The sequence below is a fragment of the Rhinopithecus roxellana genome, chromosome 12 (genome assembly GCF_007565055.1).
Source record: "Rhinopithecus roxellana isolate Shanxi Qingling chromosome 12, ASM756505v1, whole genome shotgun sequence".
NCBI classification, from domain to species: domain Eukaryota; kingdom Metazoa; phylum Chordata; class Mammalia; order Primates; family Cercopithecidae; genus Rhinopithecus; species Rhinopithecus roxellana.
Window position 1 is genome coordinate 15,820,658 of NC_044560.1, and position 18,680 is coordinate 15,839,337.

The window sequence follows — 18,680 nt, forward strand, 5'->3', positions numbered from 1 at the left end:
GATACCTTACAATTTTGTAGACTCAGCCCAGGAGGCAAACAGGTGAGGCAGCACAGACAGACAGCAGAGTGTGCCTTGCAGACTTTCCTCCTGTGTGTGTTCTGTAGTCACCAGACCAGAAGCCTGCTGTTGGATCAGTTTGTGGCTGAGCTCGGGGAGGCGTGGCAGGGAGGGACTTATTCCAGACCTTCTAAATCAGAAGAGGAAAACAGCTGTCACCAGCAGAAAAGAAAGTGATTGGAATGAAGCCAGCCAACAGTCAGTTATGAATTCCTTCTCCCTTCAGGCTTTATTCCCCTCCCCCACAAAGGAAAACAAAACAACAAGACATGTGCATACTGCCACATAACTGGCATGAGAAGCAAAGCCATGGAAGGCTTTTGAGGTGACTCCACGCATATTCCTGCCATTCTCCCTGATACTCAGATCTCATAGTCAAGTCTTCCCTGCCTATAGGGAAGGGGAGCTTTGGTTAGGTTTCACTCACTTCTGATTGGGGGTGAGCTTCAGGGTTCAGTGAACCTAGGATGAGATACAGAGAGAATTCTGATGTCTGAGTCTGTCTTCCAGATTGCAAAAGGATGCAAACCTTTAAAATGCCTTGTAATTGAACTTTTATAAGACAGTGATAATTCAGGGGCAAAAGAGTGCTTTTTATAAGTTAGTTTGTGAAGGCTCCAAGAAAGCAAAGCTGCATCTTGAGCTTATCTAAAGGATTAGTAGGGTTTAGGTGGAAGAGTGGCCAATCCAGTAGACTGGCCTAGATGCCACCGAGATGGGAGAGAGTCTGGATATTTCCCACCAAGGCCATCTCCAACCATGAAGACTTAGCTCAGGTGTTACCCACTCTTAAGAAGTATTCCTAGTCACCTCTGCCCCATCGAGGTTGTCCCCCTCTGTGCCTGTTGAAACTCTTCTTTCTAGTGTCATGGGTACCGTATCAGCAGACATTACGACTTACTGAACTTCCTTTGTGTATAGGGACTGGAAAACCCTTGTTCTCAGGCCTTGGGGGAACAGGTTTACCATATGGTAGATGAATAAGCGTAAGAATACATGAAGAAGGAGACCTGTCCATCTAGAGCAGAAAGACTAATTGTAGGGAGCATCTGGGGAATGGGCTTGGTCAGTGTGCCCTGAAGCTGAGGGAAGGAGGCAGAACTGTAGGTTGGCTGCTGGGAGATACAAAAGTCATAAGGCTGGGTGCGGTGGCTCACACCTGTAATCCCAGCACTTTGGGAGGCCAAGGCGGGTGGATCACGAGGTCAGGAGATCGAGACCATCCTGGCTAACATGGTGAAACCCCGTCTCTACTAAAAATACAAAAAAATGAGCCGGGCGTGATGGCGGGCGCCTGTAGTCCCAGCTACTCGGAGGCTGAGGCAGGAGAATGGCATGAACCCAGTAGGCGGAGCTTGCAGTGAGCCGAGATCGTGCCACTGCACTCCAGCCTAGGCGACAAAGCGAGACTCCGTCTCAAAAAAAAAAAAAAAAAGTCATAATAAGGCCCTGGGCCAGGCACAGTGACTCACACCTGTAATCCCAGCACTTTGGGAGGCTGAGACGGGCGGATCATCTGAGGTCTGAGACCAGCCTGGCCAACATGGCCAAACCTTGTCTCTACTAAAAATATAAAAATTAGTGGGGTGTGGTGGCAGGCGCCTGTAGTCCCACTGCTTGGCAGACTGAGGCAGGAGAATCACTTGAACCCAGGAGGAGGAGGTTGCAGTGAGCAGAAATGGCGCCACTACACTCCAGCCTCGGTGACAAAGTGAGACTCTGTCTCTAAATAAATAAATAAGACCCTGAACACCTGGACCATCAGGACAGTGACTGGTAAGGGAAAGGGATCTGTGGTTATTTGTCAGTGAGATATGTTAGGAGAGCAGTGGCACAAGAATGTCAAATTTGCAGGGAGCACCATTCCAGGAAAAAAATCAGATGTGTAAATTCCCAGTTTGACAAAGCAAGTCAAGCAGGGTGGTCATTGATACTATCACGAGTCTCCATTTTATAAAATGTTAGTTTTTATTAGTGCATTTAAAATAGGATTTAGGGCCAGGCACAGTGGCTCATGCCTGTAATCCCAGCACTTTAGGAGGCTGAGGTGAGTAGATGACTTGAAGCCAGGAGTTTGAGACCAGCCTGGCCAACATAGTGAAACCCCATCTCCACTAAAAACACAGAAATTAGCCAGAAGTGGTGGTGCACGCCTGTAATCTCAGCTACTGGGGAGGCTGAGATAAGACAATCGCTTGAGCCTGGGAGGCAGAGGTTGCAGTGAGCTGAAATCGTGCCACTGCATTCCAGCCTAGGCGACAGAGCGAGATTTATTTTTTCTGTCTCAAAAAAAAAAAAGTATTTAGATATGCAGATGATTTGTACATCATTTTTCAGCAGTGTACTAAAAAACTGGACTCTGAATTCTGTTCCAGTAGTAATGTGAAATTTGCCGTTTTGCATAAGCACAGTCTGATAGTTGCAGTGGAACATCCTGGGGGTAAAACGAAGCCAGCTGCAGATTTAACACTTCTTGTGGAGTATCCACCAAGCAAGTTTAACTTTTAAAATTACCTAAGAACTGTGATTTTACAAAGATGAATACCTTTCAGCCTGATGGGGCTTGGGACTTACGGGCAGAAAACCAGGCGGGAGATATACCCCGACTCTTTTGGTTTGATTATACAGGTCAACAAGAACAAAAAATGGCGGGAACTTGCAACCAACCTCAATGTGGGCACATCAAGCAGTGCTGCAAGCTCCTTGAAAAAGCAGTATATCCAGTGTCTCTATGCCTTTGAATGCAAGATTGAACGGGGAGAAGATCCTCCCCCAGACATCTTTGCAGCTGCTGATTCCAAGAAGTCGCAGCCCAAGATCCAGCCTCCCTCTCCTGGTAAGGATGGGGTCAGCGGCCCCACCAAGCCTGAGAGGGCCTGTTGCCCTGGCCTCATATTCAGTGGTACCTGCCTCCAATAGGATATGCCAAGGATCTGTGCTCTGCCTTGCCCTACCACAGGGCTTAATAGGTTGGCTGACTAGATAGTGGGCAGTGGAAACTCCCTTGGGAGGTACTCTGCAGCAGCCCTTAAAATTTTAATTTTTGTTGTGCAGCTGGCAACTTGCCAAATGTTTGTAAAGTGGTGAATGGGAGGGGCACAGGAGGAGTTGGGGGAACTGACAAATGGCAGCAAGACAGGGCCATCTGGGAGCTTTGGCCCCTTGATGTCAGCACCTTAGAATGCAGCTCAGACTAGAGCCCTGAATTCCCCAGGGAGCTGAGATGGTAATGAATGGGAAGGAGGGAGTGGGGAAGGGATATGAATGGAACTCCCTAATGGGAGAGCCTCTGCCCACCCTCCTTTCTGAGAGGAGGCTGAGGCCTAGGGCGAGCCTAGAGAGGGAAGAAGACCAGGGTGCCTGGAAGGTGGGTATAAACACATGTGCCCTGGTGTTGACCTCTGAGGGTGTAATGAGTGCCTGAGATGACTCATCAGCTGGGGAGGCCTCAGCAGTGGGATATCTACTGCCAGGAATGGTAACTATTGGAAACATTAATTACTAGTAGTTTTGTACTCATCAGCTTAGAAGAACATTTGAACTTGAGGGATGACACCACGCTGGATGCTTCAGAACAGGAGCTCCTAGACTCCTAAAATACATCCCAGATTTGGAACCCCCTCCCACCCAGGATTTGGGAGGCTCTGACTGGAGCTCATGCACCAGCATTACAGGGTTTAATAGGTTAGACAAGGTCCTTTGGAGGAGTGAAAAGAAATAGCCAGGGAAGCTGGCAGTGACTCAAGGAATCACCAGCATGGTGATGTCATGGCCACATCACTCCTCTTTTCTACATGTAAAACAAAAACAAAGAGCTACAAAACCCTCAAATTCCCGTCTTTATGACCTGGCCTTGTAGATCCTCTGCTAAGAAGGGTGATCAGGCTTTAAAGGCCTTAGGAAGAACTTTCCCAAAGAGATTCTGGGTCATTCGTGTGTTTGTGTGAGAGTTAAACACTTTCATGCCAAGCAAACTGCTCAAATTGTATCTCTGTCCACAGCGGGATCAGGATCTATGCAGGGGCCCCAGACTCCTCAGTCAACCAGCAGTTCCATGGCAGAAGGAGGAGACTTAAAGCCACCAACTCCAGCATCCACACCACACAGTCAGATCCCCCCATTGCCAGGCATGAGGTATGGCCAAGAGCAGGGGCAGATGGTTGGGAGGATGGCTGGAGATAAGTGCATGGCAACTTCTTTGCAGCCAAAGGGTGGTCCTTGCCTCTGCCTTCCCAGCCAGTGACTACTGTGTGTCCTGTGTTATATTGGAGGAATTGGTCTATTTGTGGTTTAATTGGTTTTCCTCACTCTGGAGTAGGAGCAATTCAGTTGGGATCCAGGATGCCTTTAATGATGGAAGTGACTCCACATTCCAGAAGCGGAATTCCATGACTCCAAACCCTGGGTATCAGCCCAGTATGAATACCTCTGACATGATGGGGCGCATGTCCTATGAGCCAAATAAGGATCCTTATGGCAGCATGAGGAAAGGTGACTGATCTGATTGCTATTTGAACTTGTGTTTGTAAAGATGGGACCAGTGAAATGGGGGGAAATCTTGAGAGTGGCTCAGGGTTCTTGTGGAGCCATCTTCTGAGATAATGCATTTCCTGCCCTAACTACCCCTCTTCATCCCTACCTCCTTTCTTGTCTCCTCCTTGACCTCACCTTGTCATCCCTTAACAAGTACATGCCTTTTCCTGGTTGAGGCCTCTTTAGATCTCTGTTTTGAACTTGTCTGGAAAACAATGAGATCAAACTTGAAGAGGGCCTGGGTCTTTGGAGCAGACAAATGTATATTACCAGCTTTGCCAACTTACCAGTTTGTTCACTGCTTGCCTTTCTACACTCAGCTCCAGGGAGTGATCCCTTCATGTCCTCAGGGCAGGGCCCCAACGGCGGGATGGGTGACCCCTACAGTCGTGCTGCTGGCCCTGGGCTAGGAAATGTGGCGATGGGACCACGACAGCACTATCCCTATGGAGGTCCTTATGACAGAGTGAGGTAAGCATGACCCCAGCTCCTGTCCACCCGCTAGCACCCTGAAGCTATAGTGGGCTCAATCTGTCTCTTCAATTTTGTTTAGGACGGAGCCTGGAATAGGGCCTGAGGGAAACATGAGCACTGGCGCCCCACAGCCTAATCTCATGCCTTCCAACCCAGACTCTGGGATGTATTCTCCTAGCCGCTACCCCCCACAGCAGCAGCAGCAGCAGCAACGGTGAGTAAAGCCTGGTCTTGGTGCTGCTGTGACTCGGGCTTCACCACTGCCCACCCTGATCCTGTGTTTCTTTGCCTCCTGTAGACATGATTCCTATGGCAATCAGTTCTCCACCCAAGGTACCCCTTCTGGCAGCCCCTTCCCCAGCCAGCAGACCACAATGTATCAACAGCAGCAGCAGGTGAGGAGGGTAGCTGGGAATGGACGAGCACGCAGGTTCGTCTTGAAAGCTAGTTAGTAAACTAACGTGTTAAAGTCTAAGAAGCTCACTTTAGATATTTTGGCATTCTTCTCTCACCTGACTGGCCAGTCCTGCCTGAAGAGCCAAGTCCTCAATCTCTTCTCTACTTGGAGTTGGAAGGGGCTAGAAATAGACCTTATTTTGATTGTTAGGTTTTGTATATTTTTCTACTTAGAGCAAGGGAAGGGAAGAAAGAGTGGTGGTTGCTTTTGGAAACAACTTCAAAAGATAATTTGTTAAGGTGATTCCCATGTTTCCTTGGAGTCTATGGCCACCAGGCATCTGGTTGTAGCCATCTCAGCATCTGTGGGCTTTATGTCCCTGAGTGCAGAGTATTAACTTCCCCTCTGCTTGTCTCTGCCTTAGAATTACAAGCGGCCAATGGATGGCACATATGGCCCTCCTGCCAAGCGGCATGAAGGGGAGATGTACAGCGTGCCATACAACACTGGGCAGGGGCAGCCTCAGCAGCAGCAGTTGCCCCCAGCCCAGCCCCAGCCTGCCAGCCAGCAACAAGCTGCCCAGCCTTCCCCTCAGCAAGATGTATACAACCAGTATGGCAATGCCTATCCTGCCACTGCCACCGCTGCTACTGAGCGCCGACCAGCAGGCGGCCCCCAGAACCAATTTCCATTCCAGTTTGGCCGAGACCGTGTCTCTGCACCCCCTGGCACCAATGCCCAGCAAAACATGCCACCGCAAATGATGGGCGGCCCCATACAGGCATCAGCTGAGGTTGCTCAGCAAGGCACCATGTGGCAGGGGCGTAATGACATGACCTATAATTATGCCAACAGGCAGAGCACGGGCTCTGCTCCCCAGGGCCCCGCCTATCATGGCGTGAACCGAACAGATGAAATGCTGCACACAGATCAGAGGGCCAACCACGAAGGCCCGTGGCCTTCCCATGGCACACGCCAGCCCCCATATGGTCCCTCTGCCCCTGTGCCCCCCATGACAAGGCCCCCTCCATCTAACTACCAGCCCCCGCCAAGCATGCAGAATCACATTCCTCAGGTATCCAGCCCTGCTCCCCTGCCCCGGCCAATGGAGAACCGCACCTCTCCTAGCAAGTCTCCATTCCTGCACTCTGGGATGAAAATGCAGAAGGCAGGTCCCCCAGTACCTGCCTCGCACATAGCACCTGCCCCTGTGCAGCCCCCCATGATTCGGCGGGATATCACCTTCCCACCTGGCTCTGTTGAAGCCACACAGCCTGTGTTGAAGCAGAGGAGGCGGCTCACAATGAAAGACATTGGTAAGGAGATTTCTCTCATTCGGTTGCCTAATCTGCCCCTTTCCGTCTTGTCCGTTGTTCCCTCCACCTTAATATTCTGGATGAGGTTGAATCTGGTCCAGTATTGACTAAAATAGAACCAGAGAACTTTGGAAAAGGAAGAAATAAGCTAACTAAAAGTTTTCCTTCAAAACATTGCCATGCAGTGATGTCCTAGACAGTTTAGAAGCCATGAGGGGCTCGTGTGTGTCATCTCCCAGACAGGAACTGCCTTCTACCTTGTGTTATCTTCAGAGTAGCCTCACTGATGGGGCAACCCTGGGGGTGCCTCCAGCCAACCTGGGCTTGGTGGATGGAGGACATGGAGGTTTATTTCAGGAACCCCGGAGGCATGGCGGGTAATGATGTCCCTCAAGTCTGGTCTCCTGGCAGAGAGCACATGGGCATTAGATACCATCAACATCCTGCTATATGATGACAACAGCATCATGACCTTCAATCTCAGTCAGGTGAGTATCAGTGCCTGGGGAAGACTGAGATGGTTTGGGATCTTCTTAGTGTAGACAATGGGAATGTCTCATCTTTAGGCACCATGGTCTGTCTCTTTCACTCTTGTAGATATCTTCCATGCCAGTACTTTGCTTCCTTTGCCTCTGGGCACAGGCCCAGGATCTTGAGAGCAATAATAATTTGTTTACATGATACCTTAACATGGGATTGACTTCAAAAGGAATTTGGGAGACACTTTGGGGTGTTAGTAAAAATGCAGATTCTATTGATGCCAGTGGGGACACCACATTTTCTAGAAGAATCTTGTTTTTTTTTTCTAATAGAGACAAGGTTTCACTATGTTGCCCAGGTTCATGAACTCCTGAGTTCAAGTAATCCTCCCAAAGTGCTAGGATTACAGGCATGAGCCACCAGGCCTGGCCTGAATCTGTGGTCTTTTTATCAGTGAGTAGAGTACGTTGTTTCCATTTTTCCCTTTCTTCTCTGAACAGTAGGGGCCTTTGTTGATCCCAGTGTCCTTAGATGTAGAGTGGATGGGGGATTTGGTTGTTTAACAATATTCTTACAAAGCTGATTGTTCAGACCCACCCTCCATAGGATGTGATCATCTTTAATACCTACCAACCTGTATATCAAGGAGCGGACTTATTAATAGTTACCATTTATTGTGCTCTTATTTTGTGCCAGGTCCTTAATATTTTGTTTCATGTCAGCTTAGCAACAGCCCTCAGAGACAGGAGATATGGTCATTTAGGGACGAGTAAATAGGCTCAGAGTCTTACCCTTGTTGAGGTTCACATAGCTGTCAGTAGAATCTATCTGATTCCTAAGCCTGATTTTATTTCCATTGCATAATATTGCTTACCATGAGAAAGGAAAAATTTTGATAGAGCAATTTTCATATGCCAGGTATTTGACATCTCCCATTTACACCTCAGAATAACCCTGTAAACTTTAGGAATTTTTATTTTATACAGCTACTTCTTGGAAAAGACAGAATTTTTTTTTTTTTTTTTTTGGAAGAGACTGGCACCTAGGCTGGAGTGTAGTAGTGCCCTCATGGCTCACTGCAGCCTCAAACTTCTGGGCTCAAGCGATCCTCTTGCCTCAGCCTCCTGAGTAGCTGGGACTACAGGCAAATGGCACCATGTCCAGCTATTTATTTATTTTGAGACAGGGTCTCCATTACTCAAGCTAGAGTACATTGGTGCAATCACAGCTCACTGCAGTCTCGACCTTCCAGGCTCAGGTGATCCTCCCACCTCAGCTTCCCAAGTAGCTAGGACTACAGGTGCATGCCAACATGATCATGCTCAGCTAATTATTATTATTATTATTATTTTGAGAAATGGGGCTTCACCATGTTGCCCAGGCTGATCTCAAACTCCTGGGCTCAAGTGATTCACCTGCCTCAGCCTCTCAAAGTACTAGGATTACAGGTGTGAGCCACCGCTCCAGGCCCTAGCTAACTTCTTTATTTTTTGTAGAGGCACGGTCTCACTATGTTGCCCAGGCTGTTCTCAAACTCCTAGGCTCAAGTGATTCTCCCACTTCAACCTTCCAAAGTGTTGGAATTACCAGCTGGGTGCAGTGGCTCACGCCTATAATCCCAGCACTTCAGGAGGCCAAGGCAGGAGGATCGCTTGAGGTCAGGAGTTTGAGACCAGCTTGGCCAACATGGTGAAACCCCGTCTCTACTAAAAATACAGAAATTAGGCTGGGCGCGGTGGCTCACGCCAGTAATCCTAACACTTTGGGAGGGAGGCCAAGGTGGGTGGATCACTTGAGGTTAGGAGTTCAAGACCAGCCTGGCCAATATGGTAAAACCCCATATCTACCAAAATATAAAAATTAGCCAGGCCTGGTGGCACACCTGTAATCCCAGCTACTTGGGAGGAGAATCACTTTGAACCCAGGAGGCAGAGGTTGCAGTGAGCTGAGATTGCACCACTGCACTCCAGCCTGGCCAACAGAGCGGGACTCTGTCTCAAAAAAAAAAAAAAAAGAAATTATACACACACACACACACACACACACACACACACACACACACACACCCACCACACACACACTATCCCGACGTGGTGGCAGGCGCCTGTAATCCCAGCTACTCGGGAGGCTAAGGCAGGAGAAGAATCACTTGAACCCAGGAGGCGGAGGCTGCAGCCAGCTGAGATCAGACTACTACACTGCAGCCTGGATGACAGTGAGACATTGTCTCAAAAAAAAAAAAAAAAAGTGTTGGGATTACAGGTGTGAGCCACTGCTTCCAGCCCCTAGATCTAATTTGAAAGCCCTTACTTTTTTTCTATCTGCTCTACTGTTCAGCCAAAGATTGTGACTGGAGAGGAGTGTTTTCTTCTAGAGGTAAACAAATGGCCTATATATTATCCAAGGTGGAATTTGGGTCTCTATAGCACCAGTTTGGACCGGTGTTTGGAGAGCTGAAGCCTCATTCCACTCCTTATGCTGCAAGATCCATGGAGTTCCAGCCCCCTGGACTGTTGGGGAGCTTAGAGAAGAGAGCCATGAACATCTGCCCACATTGCATTCTCTTCTCTTAGCTTGAGTCACCATGCCTAAGCTTGGGTTCCACTTGGCAGTGAGATGGAGAGAGTGTCCTTAAGGAGATAATGGCAGTGACCACCAGGTTGAAAACTGGCCTGGTGAAGAACAGCAGAAGATTGATTGGGAAAAGAGAAGGCTAAGAGATAATTGGGCCTGGTGGGTGAGGTGCAAAGCTGTTGGCTAGTGTTCCTGGAGATAGGCTTACATGAAGGTAGGTTGGGCAGAAGAAAGAACTTTGTGTTGGGCATAGAAGAGATTAAGATGAACAGTTTGCTCTGTGGAGAACCTTTGGGAAAGGAGCAACTCTGCCTCTCCCAGCTGATACGGAAGACTTGGGGAGGTCTCTCAAGTCAAGGATTCTGTTCTTTGACCACTTTTATCCCTTAATTTATTTCCTGTTCTTTCTCTTTTTAGCTCCCAGGGTTGCTAGAGCTCCTTGTAGAATATTTCCGACGATGCCTGATTGAGATCTTTGGCATTTTAAAGGAGTATGAGGTGGGTGACCCAGGACAGAGAACACTACTGGATCCTGGGAGGTTCAGCAAGGTGTCTAGTCCAGCTCCCATGGAGGGTGGGGAAGAAGAAGAAGAACTTCTAGGTCCTAAACTAGAAGAGGAAGAAGAAGAGGAAGTAGCTGAAAATGATGAGGAGATAGCCTTTTCAGGCAAGGACAAGCCAGCTTCAGAGAATAGTGAGGAGAAGCTGATCAGTAAGTTTGACAAGCTTCCAGTAAAGATCGTACAGAAGAATGATCCTTTTGTGGTGGACTGCTCAGATAAGCTTGGGCGTGTGCAGGAGTTTGACAGTGGCCTGCTGCACTGGCGGATTGGTGGGGGGGACACCACTGAGCATATCCAGACCCACTTCGAGAGCAAGACAGAGTTGCTGCCTTCCCGGCCTCATGTACCCTGCCCACCAGCCCCCCGGAAGCATGTGACAGCAGCAGAGGGTACGCCAGGGACAACAGACCAGGAGGGACCCCCACCTGATGGACCTCCAGAAAAACGGATCACAGCCACTATGGATGACATGTTGTCTACTCGGTCTAGCACCTTGACCGAGGATGGAGCTAAGAGTTCAGAGGCCATCAAGGAGAGCAGCAAGTTTCCATTCGGCATTAGCCCAGCACAGAGCCACCGGAACATCAAGATCCTAGAGGACGAACCCCACAGTAAGGATGAGACCCCACTGTGTACCCTTCTGGACTGGCAGGATTCTCTTGCCAAGCGCTGTGTCTGTGTCTCCAATACCATTCGAAGCCTGTCATTTGTGCCAGGCAATGACTTTGAGATGTCCAAACACCCAGGGCTGCTGCTCATCCTGGGCAAACTGATCCTGCTGCACCACAAGCACCCAGAACGGAAGCAGGCACCACTAACTTATGAGAAGGAGGAGGAACAGGACCAAGGGGTGAGCTGCAACAAAGTGGAGTGGTGGTGGGACTGCTTGGAGATGCTCCGGGAAAACACCTTGGTTACACTCGCCAACATCTCGGGGCAGTTGGACCTATCCCCATACCCTGAGAGCATTTGCCTGCCTGTCCTGGACGGACTCCTACACTGGGCAGTTTGCCCTTCAGCTGAAGCCCAGGACCCCTTTTCCACCCTGGGCCCCAATGCCGTCCTTTCCCCCCAGAGACTGGTCTTGGAAACCCTCAGCAAACTCAGCATCCAGGACAACAATGTGGACCTGATTCTGGCCACGCCCCCCTTCAGTCGCCTGGAGAAGTTGTATAGCACTATGGTGCGCTTCCTCAGTGACCGAAAGAACCCGGTGTGCCGGGAGATGGCTGTGGTACTGCTGGCCAACCTGGCTCAGGGGGACAGCCTGGCAGCTCGTGCCATTGCAGTGCAGAAGGGCAGTATCGGCAACCTCCTGGGCTTCCTAGAGGACAGCCTTGCCGCCACGCAGTTCCAGCAGAGCCAGGCCAGCCTCCTCCACATGCAGAACCCACCCTTTGAGCCAACCAGTGTGGACATGATGCGGCGGGCTGCCCGCGCGCTGCTTGCCCTGGCCAAGGTGGACGAGAACCACTCAGAGTTTACTCTGTACGAATCACGGCTGTTGGACATCTCGGTATCACCGTTGATGAACTCATTGGTTTCACAAGTCATTTGTGATGTACTGTTTTTGATTGGCCAGTCATGACAGCCGTGGGACACCTCCCCCCCTGTGTGTGTGTGCGTGTGTGGAGAACTTAGAAACTGACTGTTGCCCTTTATTTATGCAAAACCACCTCAGAATCCAGTTTACCCTGTGCTGTCCAGCTTCTCCCTTGGGAAAAAGTCTCTCCTGTTTCTCTTTCCTCCTTCCACCTCCCCCCGTCCACCACCTCACGCCTTTCTGTCCCTTGTCCTCACCTTACTCCCCTCAGGACCCCACCCCACCCTCTTTGAAAAGACAAAGCTCTGCCTACATAGAAGACTTTTTTTATTTTAACCAAAGTTACTGTTGTTTACAGTGAGTTTGGGGAAAAAATAAATAAAAATGGCTTTCCCAGTCCTTGCATCAACGGGACGCCACATTTCATAACTGTTTTTAATGGTAAAAAAAAAAAAAAGGAAAAAAATACAAAAAAAAAATTCTGAAGGACAAAAAAGGTGACTGCTGAACTGTGTGTGGTTTATTGTTGTACATTCACAATCTTGCAGGAGCCAAGAAGTTCGCAGTTGTGAACAGACCCTGTTCACTGGAGAGGCCTGTGCAGTAGAGTGTAGACCCTTTCATGTACTGTACTGTACACCTGATACTGTAAACATACTGTAATAATAATGTCTCACATGGAAACAAGAGAAAACGCTGGGTCAGCAGCAAGCTGTAGTTTTTAAAAATGTTTTTAGTTAAACGTTGAGGAGAAAAAAAAAAGGCTTTTCCCCCAAAGTATCATGTGTGAACCTACAACACCCTGACCTCTTTCTCTCCTCCTTGATTGTATGAATAACCCTGAGATCACCTCTTAGAACTGGTTTTAACCTTTAGCTGCAGCGGCTGCGCTGCCACGTGTGTATATATATGACGTTGTACATTGCACATACCCTTGGATCCCCACAGTTTGGTCCTCCTCCCAACTACCCCTTTATAGTATGACGAGTTAACAAGTTGGTGACCTGCACAAAACGAGACACAGCTATTTAATCTCTTGCCAGACATCGCCCCTCTTGGTGCGATGCTGTACAGGTCTCTGTAAAAAGTCCTTGCTGTCTCAGCAGCCAATCAACTTATAGTTTATTTTTTTCTGGGTTTTTGTTTTGTTTTGTTTTCTTTCTAATCGAGGTGTGAAAAAGTTCTAGGTTCAGTTGAAGTTCTGATGAAGAAACACAATTGAGATTTTTTCAGTGATAAAATCTGCATATTTGTATTTCAACAATGTAGCTAAAACTTGATGTAAATTCCTCCTTTTTTTCCTTTTTTGGCTTAATGAATATCATTTATTCAGTATGAAATCTTTATACTATATGTTCCACGTGTTAAGAATAAATGTACATTAAATCTTGGTAAGACTTTTGTGAAGCTTTTTATTTTCAAACTAAAACTTGACCTTTGTCAGGGGGTAGGAGGCAGTCCTGTTTTTGCAAACCTCCCTTAGTGTGAGATCTCCCCTAAATAGTGGCATCTGTCCAAAATAAGACAACCATTTATCTGGCGGCAACCTCCAACTTAATCACTTGTAATATCTCTGGACTGGCTCTTTTCCCTGACTCCAGACTAGAGCATTCAGCCACCTTCTTGTCATCCCTGCTTGGAAGTTTACTTTGAACATGCCAAAGCTAAAATGTCCTGTCTTCCCCCACTAGAAACCTGCTTCTACCATGGTTTTGGTTTTTTGTGTTTTCCTTTCAGTAAATGGCAACTCCATTCTATCACTTGGCAAAAAAAATCCTTGACTTCTTTCACTTCCACATCCAATCTGTTAGCGCTCTTCATAAAATAATCCTCAATCCCACACTACTACTGTAGTTCAAGACACTGTCGTATCTTGGATACTTGAAATACCTCCAAATTGGCCTCCCGGCTTCTGCTTTGCCTGGTTGAACCTATTCTCAACAGAACAACCAAAAGGACCCCTATAAAAGGTAAATCAGATAAAATGCCTTCAGTGCTTCTGGCTCTGAGTAAGTAAAAATCCAGACTCAAAGTGGCCTACAAGGCCCTGAGTTATCTAGCTTACCTCTACCGTTCCTCCACCATCTGTCTTGCCCGTTGCTCACCCCACTGTACAGAGATGCTTCCACCTTGGAGTCTTTGTACTTTCTACTCTCACCAAATAACTGCATGGCTCAAGTCCTCAGCTGCTTCAAGTCTTTGTCCAAATATGTAAGTAAGACTTTTCCTGGTCACCTTACTTAGAATAGCAATCTCTGCCCCCCACTACATTTCCCTTGTCTGCCTAATCTTTCCTGTGGCACTTGTTACCATCTGGCCTATTATATGTTGTACTTACCTGTCACTTTTCACTGAAATGTAAATTGTGGGAGGCGGGAGGGTTAGTTTGTTCTCTGGTGCATCCCTGTGCTAACATACAGCCTGGCATATAGCATCTACTTTAGTAGTTGAATGATACTGTCAATGTTGGCTAGATGCAGTTGCTTTTATGAGGTTAATGTCACCATGTATAGTTCTCTGTTCACCCCCTTCCTTAGGGAAACTGAGAAGCCTCAAGTTCCTCAGGAGAAATCAGAAGCAGTAAGAGAAAAAATGCTATTACTGTGGACACTTAGAAGTGAAATCTGAAACAAGAAACAACAGTTTTCTATTGTGTACCTACTTATATTCTGGACATAACACATCACAATCCTACAACAATCCTGTGCCTGTGAAGTCAGTATGTGGCTCCCATTTTACAGTTGAAGAAAGAGGCTAAGAAAAGTGAAAGACTAAGTTCATACACGAAGCAAGTTCCACCTGACTCCAAGGATCATGCTTTTCTTAATATACCACACTACCTTCTTTCTTGTCATCCCTGCTTGAGAGTTTACTTTGAACATGCCAAAGCTAAAATGTCCTGTCTTTCTGGATGTCCATCATTTCTGGATAAGAACCCAACCAGGAGTAAGGGATCTAGCTGTGGAGCTCAGCAAGCAAGATTTGTTTTTATTGTCTTTAACACAAGGTAAAATTGTCCTAAGAATTTCAATCAAGTGTTCATCAGACTAAGTGTGGCTGTTAATATTTGGGTCAGGAACAGGATTTGAATAATTAGTATTTCTCAATTGAGAGAGGAAAACCTTTGTCAACCAAGATGCCTTCCTAGGACTCTTCTAGAAAAAGTTAAATGGGAAGTTTTTCGTATCTACAATTTTGGTGAGCAATATTGCTAATGGCTATTTTTGTTCTGGGTCTCGAGCTCCGTTTGCTAGTCTAGAAGGTGCATATCTGGACTGTGTGTGGAGCATTACCTAGGAGTTCGGTTTCCTGGGTTCCTTTCATCTGCTCTCCTGCAATGCAGGGAGAGCCTAGCCTGGTTCCAGTTTCTGACTGGAGTTACCATGGCCAAGAGAACTGCTGGCCAGTGAGCTGTGAGTAATTTGCTTTTGAGAAGTAAATAGAACCTAGCCAGCAGAGAACCCAGGGGTGTGGCCAGTAGTTCTTTTCCCAGGCTCCTCCCTCCCCACCCCCCAAATGACCTTAACCTTCTTTCATAGCTGGAGAGCAGCCAAGTCCAGCCTAAACAATACTCTAAACCTCATTGGCTCTTTTGCCTTGCAGCCACTGCCACCCCCAAGTGGCTAAGGCCTTCCCACTAGGCCTCTCAGTGGGGTCAAGGTTTTCTAACTATTGAAAGGCAAACACTGAAGGAAGGGTGAAAAATATCTAGTGACCATGGGCTTTAAATGATGAGTGTTTGGCTCCTGCAGTTGCAGGCAAGGCAGAGTCTTTGTCCTTAGGAGGATGGGCATCTTCAAGTGATCAGGCAGAGGCCAAAAAGGGTGCTTTTGGTAAATGAGACCTGACTGGTGTCACCTCAAGTGTCAGGATGGATGTAAATGTCACCCAGCATCCTTGGAAACTGCCAGTGAATGCCTTTTTATACACAGCAAAAAGAAGTAGCATAAAGTTCTGGTAAAGCACAGCTGCCTTTCATCAGAGGCCAGTATGGTCACTTTGGCCCCACAATGGCATGACATCAGAGCCAGCATCCCAGATTAGGATCAGCTACTCCAATTCCATAGGACTGGGGCCATGGAAAGTTTAGCGTCTAGAAACTGAACTGCTGAGAGTAGGTACACTGGGCCAGTCCTCTGCCCAGTCTAGGGCTAAGGCCACCTCCAGAAGTGGAGGCAGGAGCAAGGCAAGGCAGCTACAGAGAGAAATGAATCGTCAGTTGCTCCAGGGAAGTGAGTGTTCTGTGAGAACCACGTAACTTCCTTCTCTACACCTTCAGTGGGAAAATCACTTTTTTGTAGTGAGTTATAACAGCCCTTCTTTATGAGCATTGTATGCCAAGCACTATAAATCCTATGAAGTAGATATCATCTCCACCAAGGCAAGGATTGTTTCTGTCTTGCTCAGTGTTGCATCATCATCCCATCAAATAGTAGGCATTCCTGTACTGTTGAACAAATCAAACGGTAAGATAGGACTTTGATGGAGGAGAAGAGTAGGTTGGAGCTGTTAAGACTTGGTGTGCCCATCTTAGCATAGCCCGTAAAGACTATTAGTCGTATGGGAAAAAAGGAAGATAGGGAAAGAGGTAAATCTGTGAAAGATTAAAATAGTGTGGAGTGGGAGAACCGGCCTGGGACGCTGGAGACCCAAATTCAAGTCCCATCACTACCACTAGCTATGTGACTTCTTGCCAGGCACTTCCCCTTTGTGATCCTTAACTCCCTCATCCATAAAATAGAGGTGTAGGATTAAAGAAATTGATTTATTGACCAGATCTTTATTGAAGACACACAGTGTGCAAGGCACTGTTCTAACACTGGAAATACATTGGTGAACAAAGCCCTTGCTCCTCCATTACACTCAGAAGCTTAAATTCCAGAAGAGGGAAACAGACATTGAAACAAAATTCATGGACAGGACAAGGAGATGGTGTTAAGTGCTATGAAGAAAACAGAGGCCAGGCACAGTGGCTCACACCTGTAATCCTAGCATTTTGGGAGGCCAAGGTGGGTGGATCCTTTGAGCCCAGGAGTTCCAGACTAGCCTTGGCAATATAGTGAGACTTCATCTTAAAAAAAAAAAAAAAAAAAAAAAAAAAAAAAAAAAAAGGCCGGGCACGGTGGCTCAAGCCTGTAATCCCAGTACTTTGGGAGGCCGAAACGGGTGGATCACAAGGTCAGGCGTTTGAGACCATGCTGGCGAACATGGTGAAACCCCGTATTTACTAAAAAATACAAAAAACTAGCCGGGCGAGGTGGCCGGTGCCTGTAGTCCCAGCTACTTGGGAGGCTGAGGCAGGAGAATGGCATAAACCCGGGAGGCGGAGCTTGCAGTGAGCTGAGATCCGGCCACTGCACTCCAGCCTGGGCAACAGAGCGAGACTCCGTCTCAAAAAAAAAAAAAAGAACAGACTGATGGGATAGTACAGGGAAAGCCTCTCTGAGGAGGTGACATCTCTTCTGAGACCCAAACATAATGGACTGGCCAAAGGGTGGTCTGAAAGTAGAGTGCTTCAAGTAGGGAAAATAGCAAGAGCAGAGTGAGGCAAGTTCAAAGAACAGAAATGATGTAACCCTCTTAAATCCTGAGCTTCTAGAATAGTAATGCATTGCTTGCATTGTTCAGGTTAGGGATTTGCATGTTATATTGTTTCTTGGTGATGTGGGATATGTGCTTCTTAATGGAAATATCTGGGAAGTGTGGAGTCTTTCTGGAGCCTGGGATATGGCTCTGTCTCACTTGCTTTCCACAGTTCTGGTAGCTCAGCTGGCTCCCTGGGTAGATGCAGGCTCCATCTTAGCTGCAGACTCCACAAGAACACCGAGAGGCTGCCTCCGTCACTACTCAAAGCCTTGGAGCCCTAGAAACCCCTCCTATCCCACCTAGCCTTCTTCCAATCTGATACCAGGGAGTCAGGGCTTTGAGAGCACAAGATTCAGCTTCCTTGTTTTCCTGTCAGAGCAGAAGTCAGAAAATGAAACAGGAAACAGAGCGGAAGAGGAGGGGGTTGGGTAGCAGAGAAGGAAAGGAGAAATTGCAGGAAAGTACAGCTGAAAATCTGGATAAAGTTCTACCTCTGAAGAGTGACAGCTGAGCTTTTAAAAAACATTCTGACTTGTCTTGAGAGACCCCTGCCTGGCCTTTTTACAAAGAGATTTTTGAGAGAATTTGGTGTGGACAGAGGGAACCCTGAGAATGCACATCTCTTTCCCCTTGTGAATTTACACAGCAAGGACAGTTCATGTCTCAGTTTTGTCTTTGCAAAGAGAGTGCTGCTTGGAGCCTCATGGTGGTCTTCTAGAGATTCAAGTCACAGCCTTAGGCTCCAGTCACAAGCGTGCCCCCAGGCTTTGCCATGTCACTCACAGACCTGGAGCTGAGAACAAGTGCGTGGCACTGAAAAACCTGGGGGAAGGGCCATGAAACTCCATTTTTCCCCCTTCTCCAACACACAACGACTAAATGTGATTTGCATTTTCTCCACCTTGCACACAACAAATATCTGAAGGCAATTTAGGTCTCAGGGCCTGAAATGAGTTATAAAGAGTCAAGAGATACAGTCCCAGGCCCCCACAGACTGATGTGGGCTGGTCTTCGCCTGGAGAGGTAGCAACCATCTCTTTGTTCCCACCCACATGAGTAGCTGTTGCAGAAGATAAACCCCTCCCTGAGCCAGGCTGTGGCCAGAGGCTAACCCGGCCCCTGGCTTCGTTTGGAGAGCAGATAACTGAAACCAC

The 18,680-nt window shown here is 47.6% G+C and overlaps 1 protein-coding gene across 2 annotated transcripts in view; it reads left to right on the forward strand.

Moving 5' to 3' along the window:
• ARID1A (AT-rich interaction domain 1A) overlaps positions 1–13,335 on the forward strand; it is an 87,200-nt gene extending 73,865 nt beyond the window's left edge. Inside the window, exons 12-20 of one of the 2 annotated variants that reach the window (XM_010380402.2) lie at positions 2,689–2,896; positions 4,062–4,194; positions 4,376–4,551; positions 4,914–5,064; positions 5,147–5,281; positions 5,366–5,462; positions 5,889–6,780; positions 7,138–7,268; positions 10,252–13,335. In XM_010380402.2, coding sequence (XP_010378704.2) covers positions 2,689–2,896; positions 4,062–4,194; positions 4,376–4,551; positions 4,914–5,064; positions 5,147–5,281; positions 5,366–5,462; positions 5,889–6,780; positions 7,138–7,268; positions 10,252–11,985 — 3,657 coding nt within the window. In that variant the 3' untranslated portion in view covers positions 11,986–13,335. The remainder of the gene's footprint in view (positions 1–2,688; positions 2,897–4,061; positions 4,195–4,375; positions 4,552–4,913; positions 5,065–5,146; positions 5,282–5,365; positions 5,463–5,888; positions 6,781–7,137; positions 7,269–10,251) is intronic. The other variant, XM_010380403.2, reaches the window with a different exon arrangement.
• Positions 13,336–18,680: the final 5,345 nt, after the last annotated feature.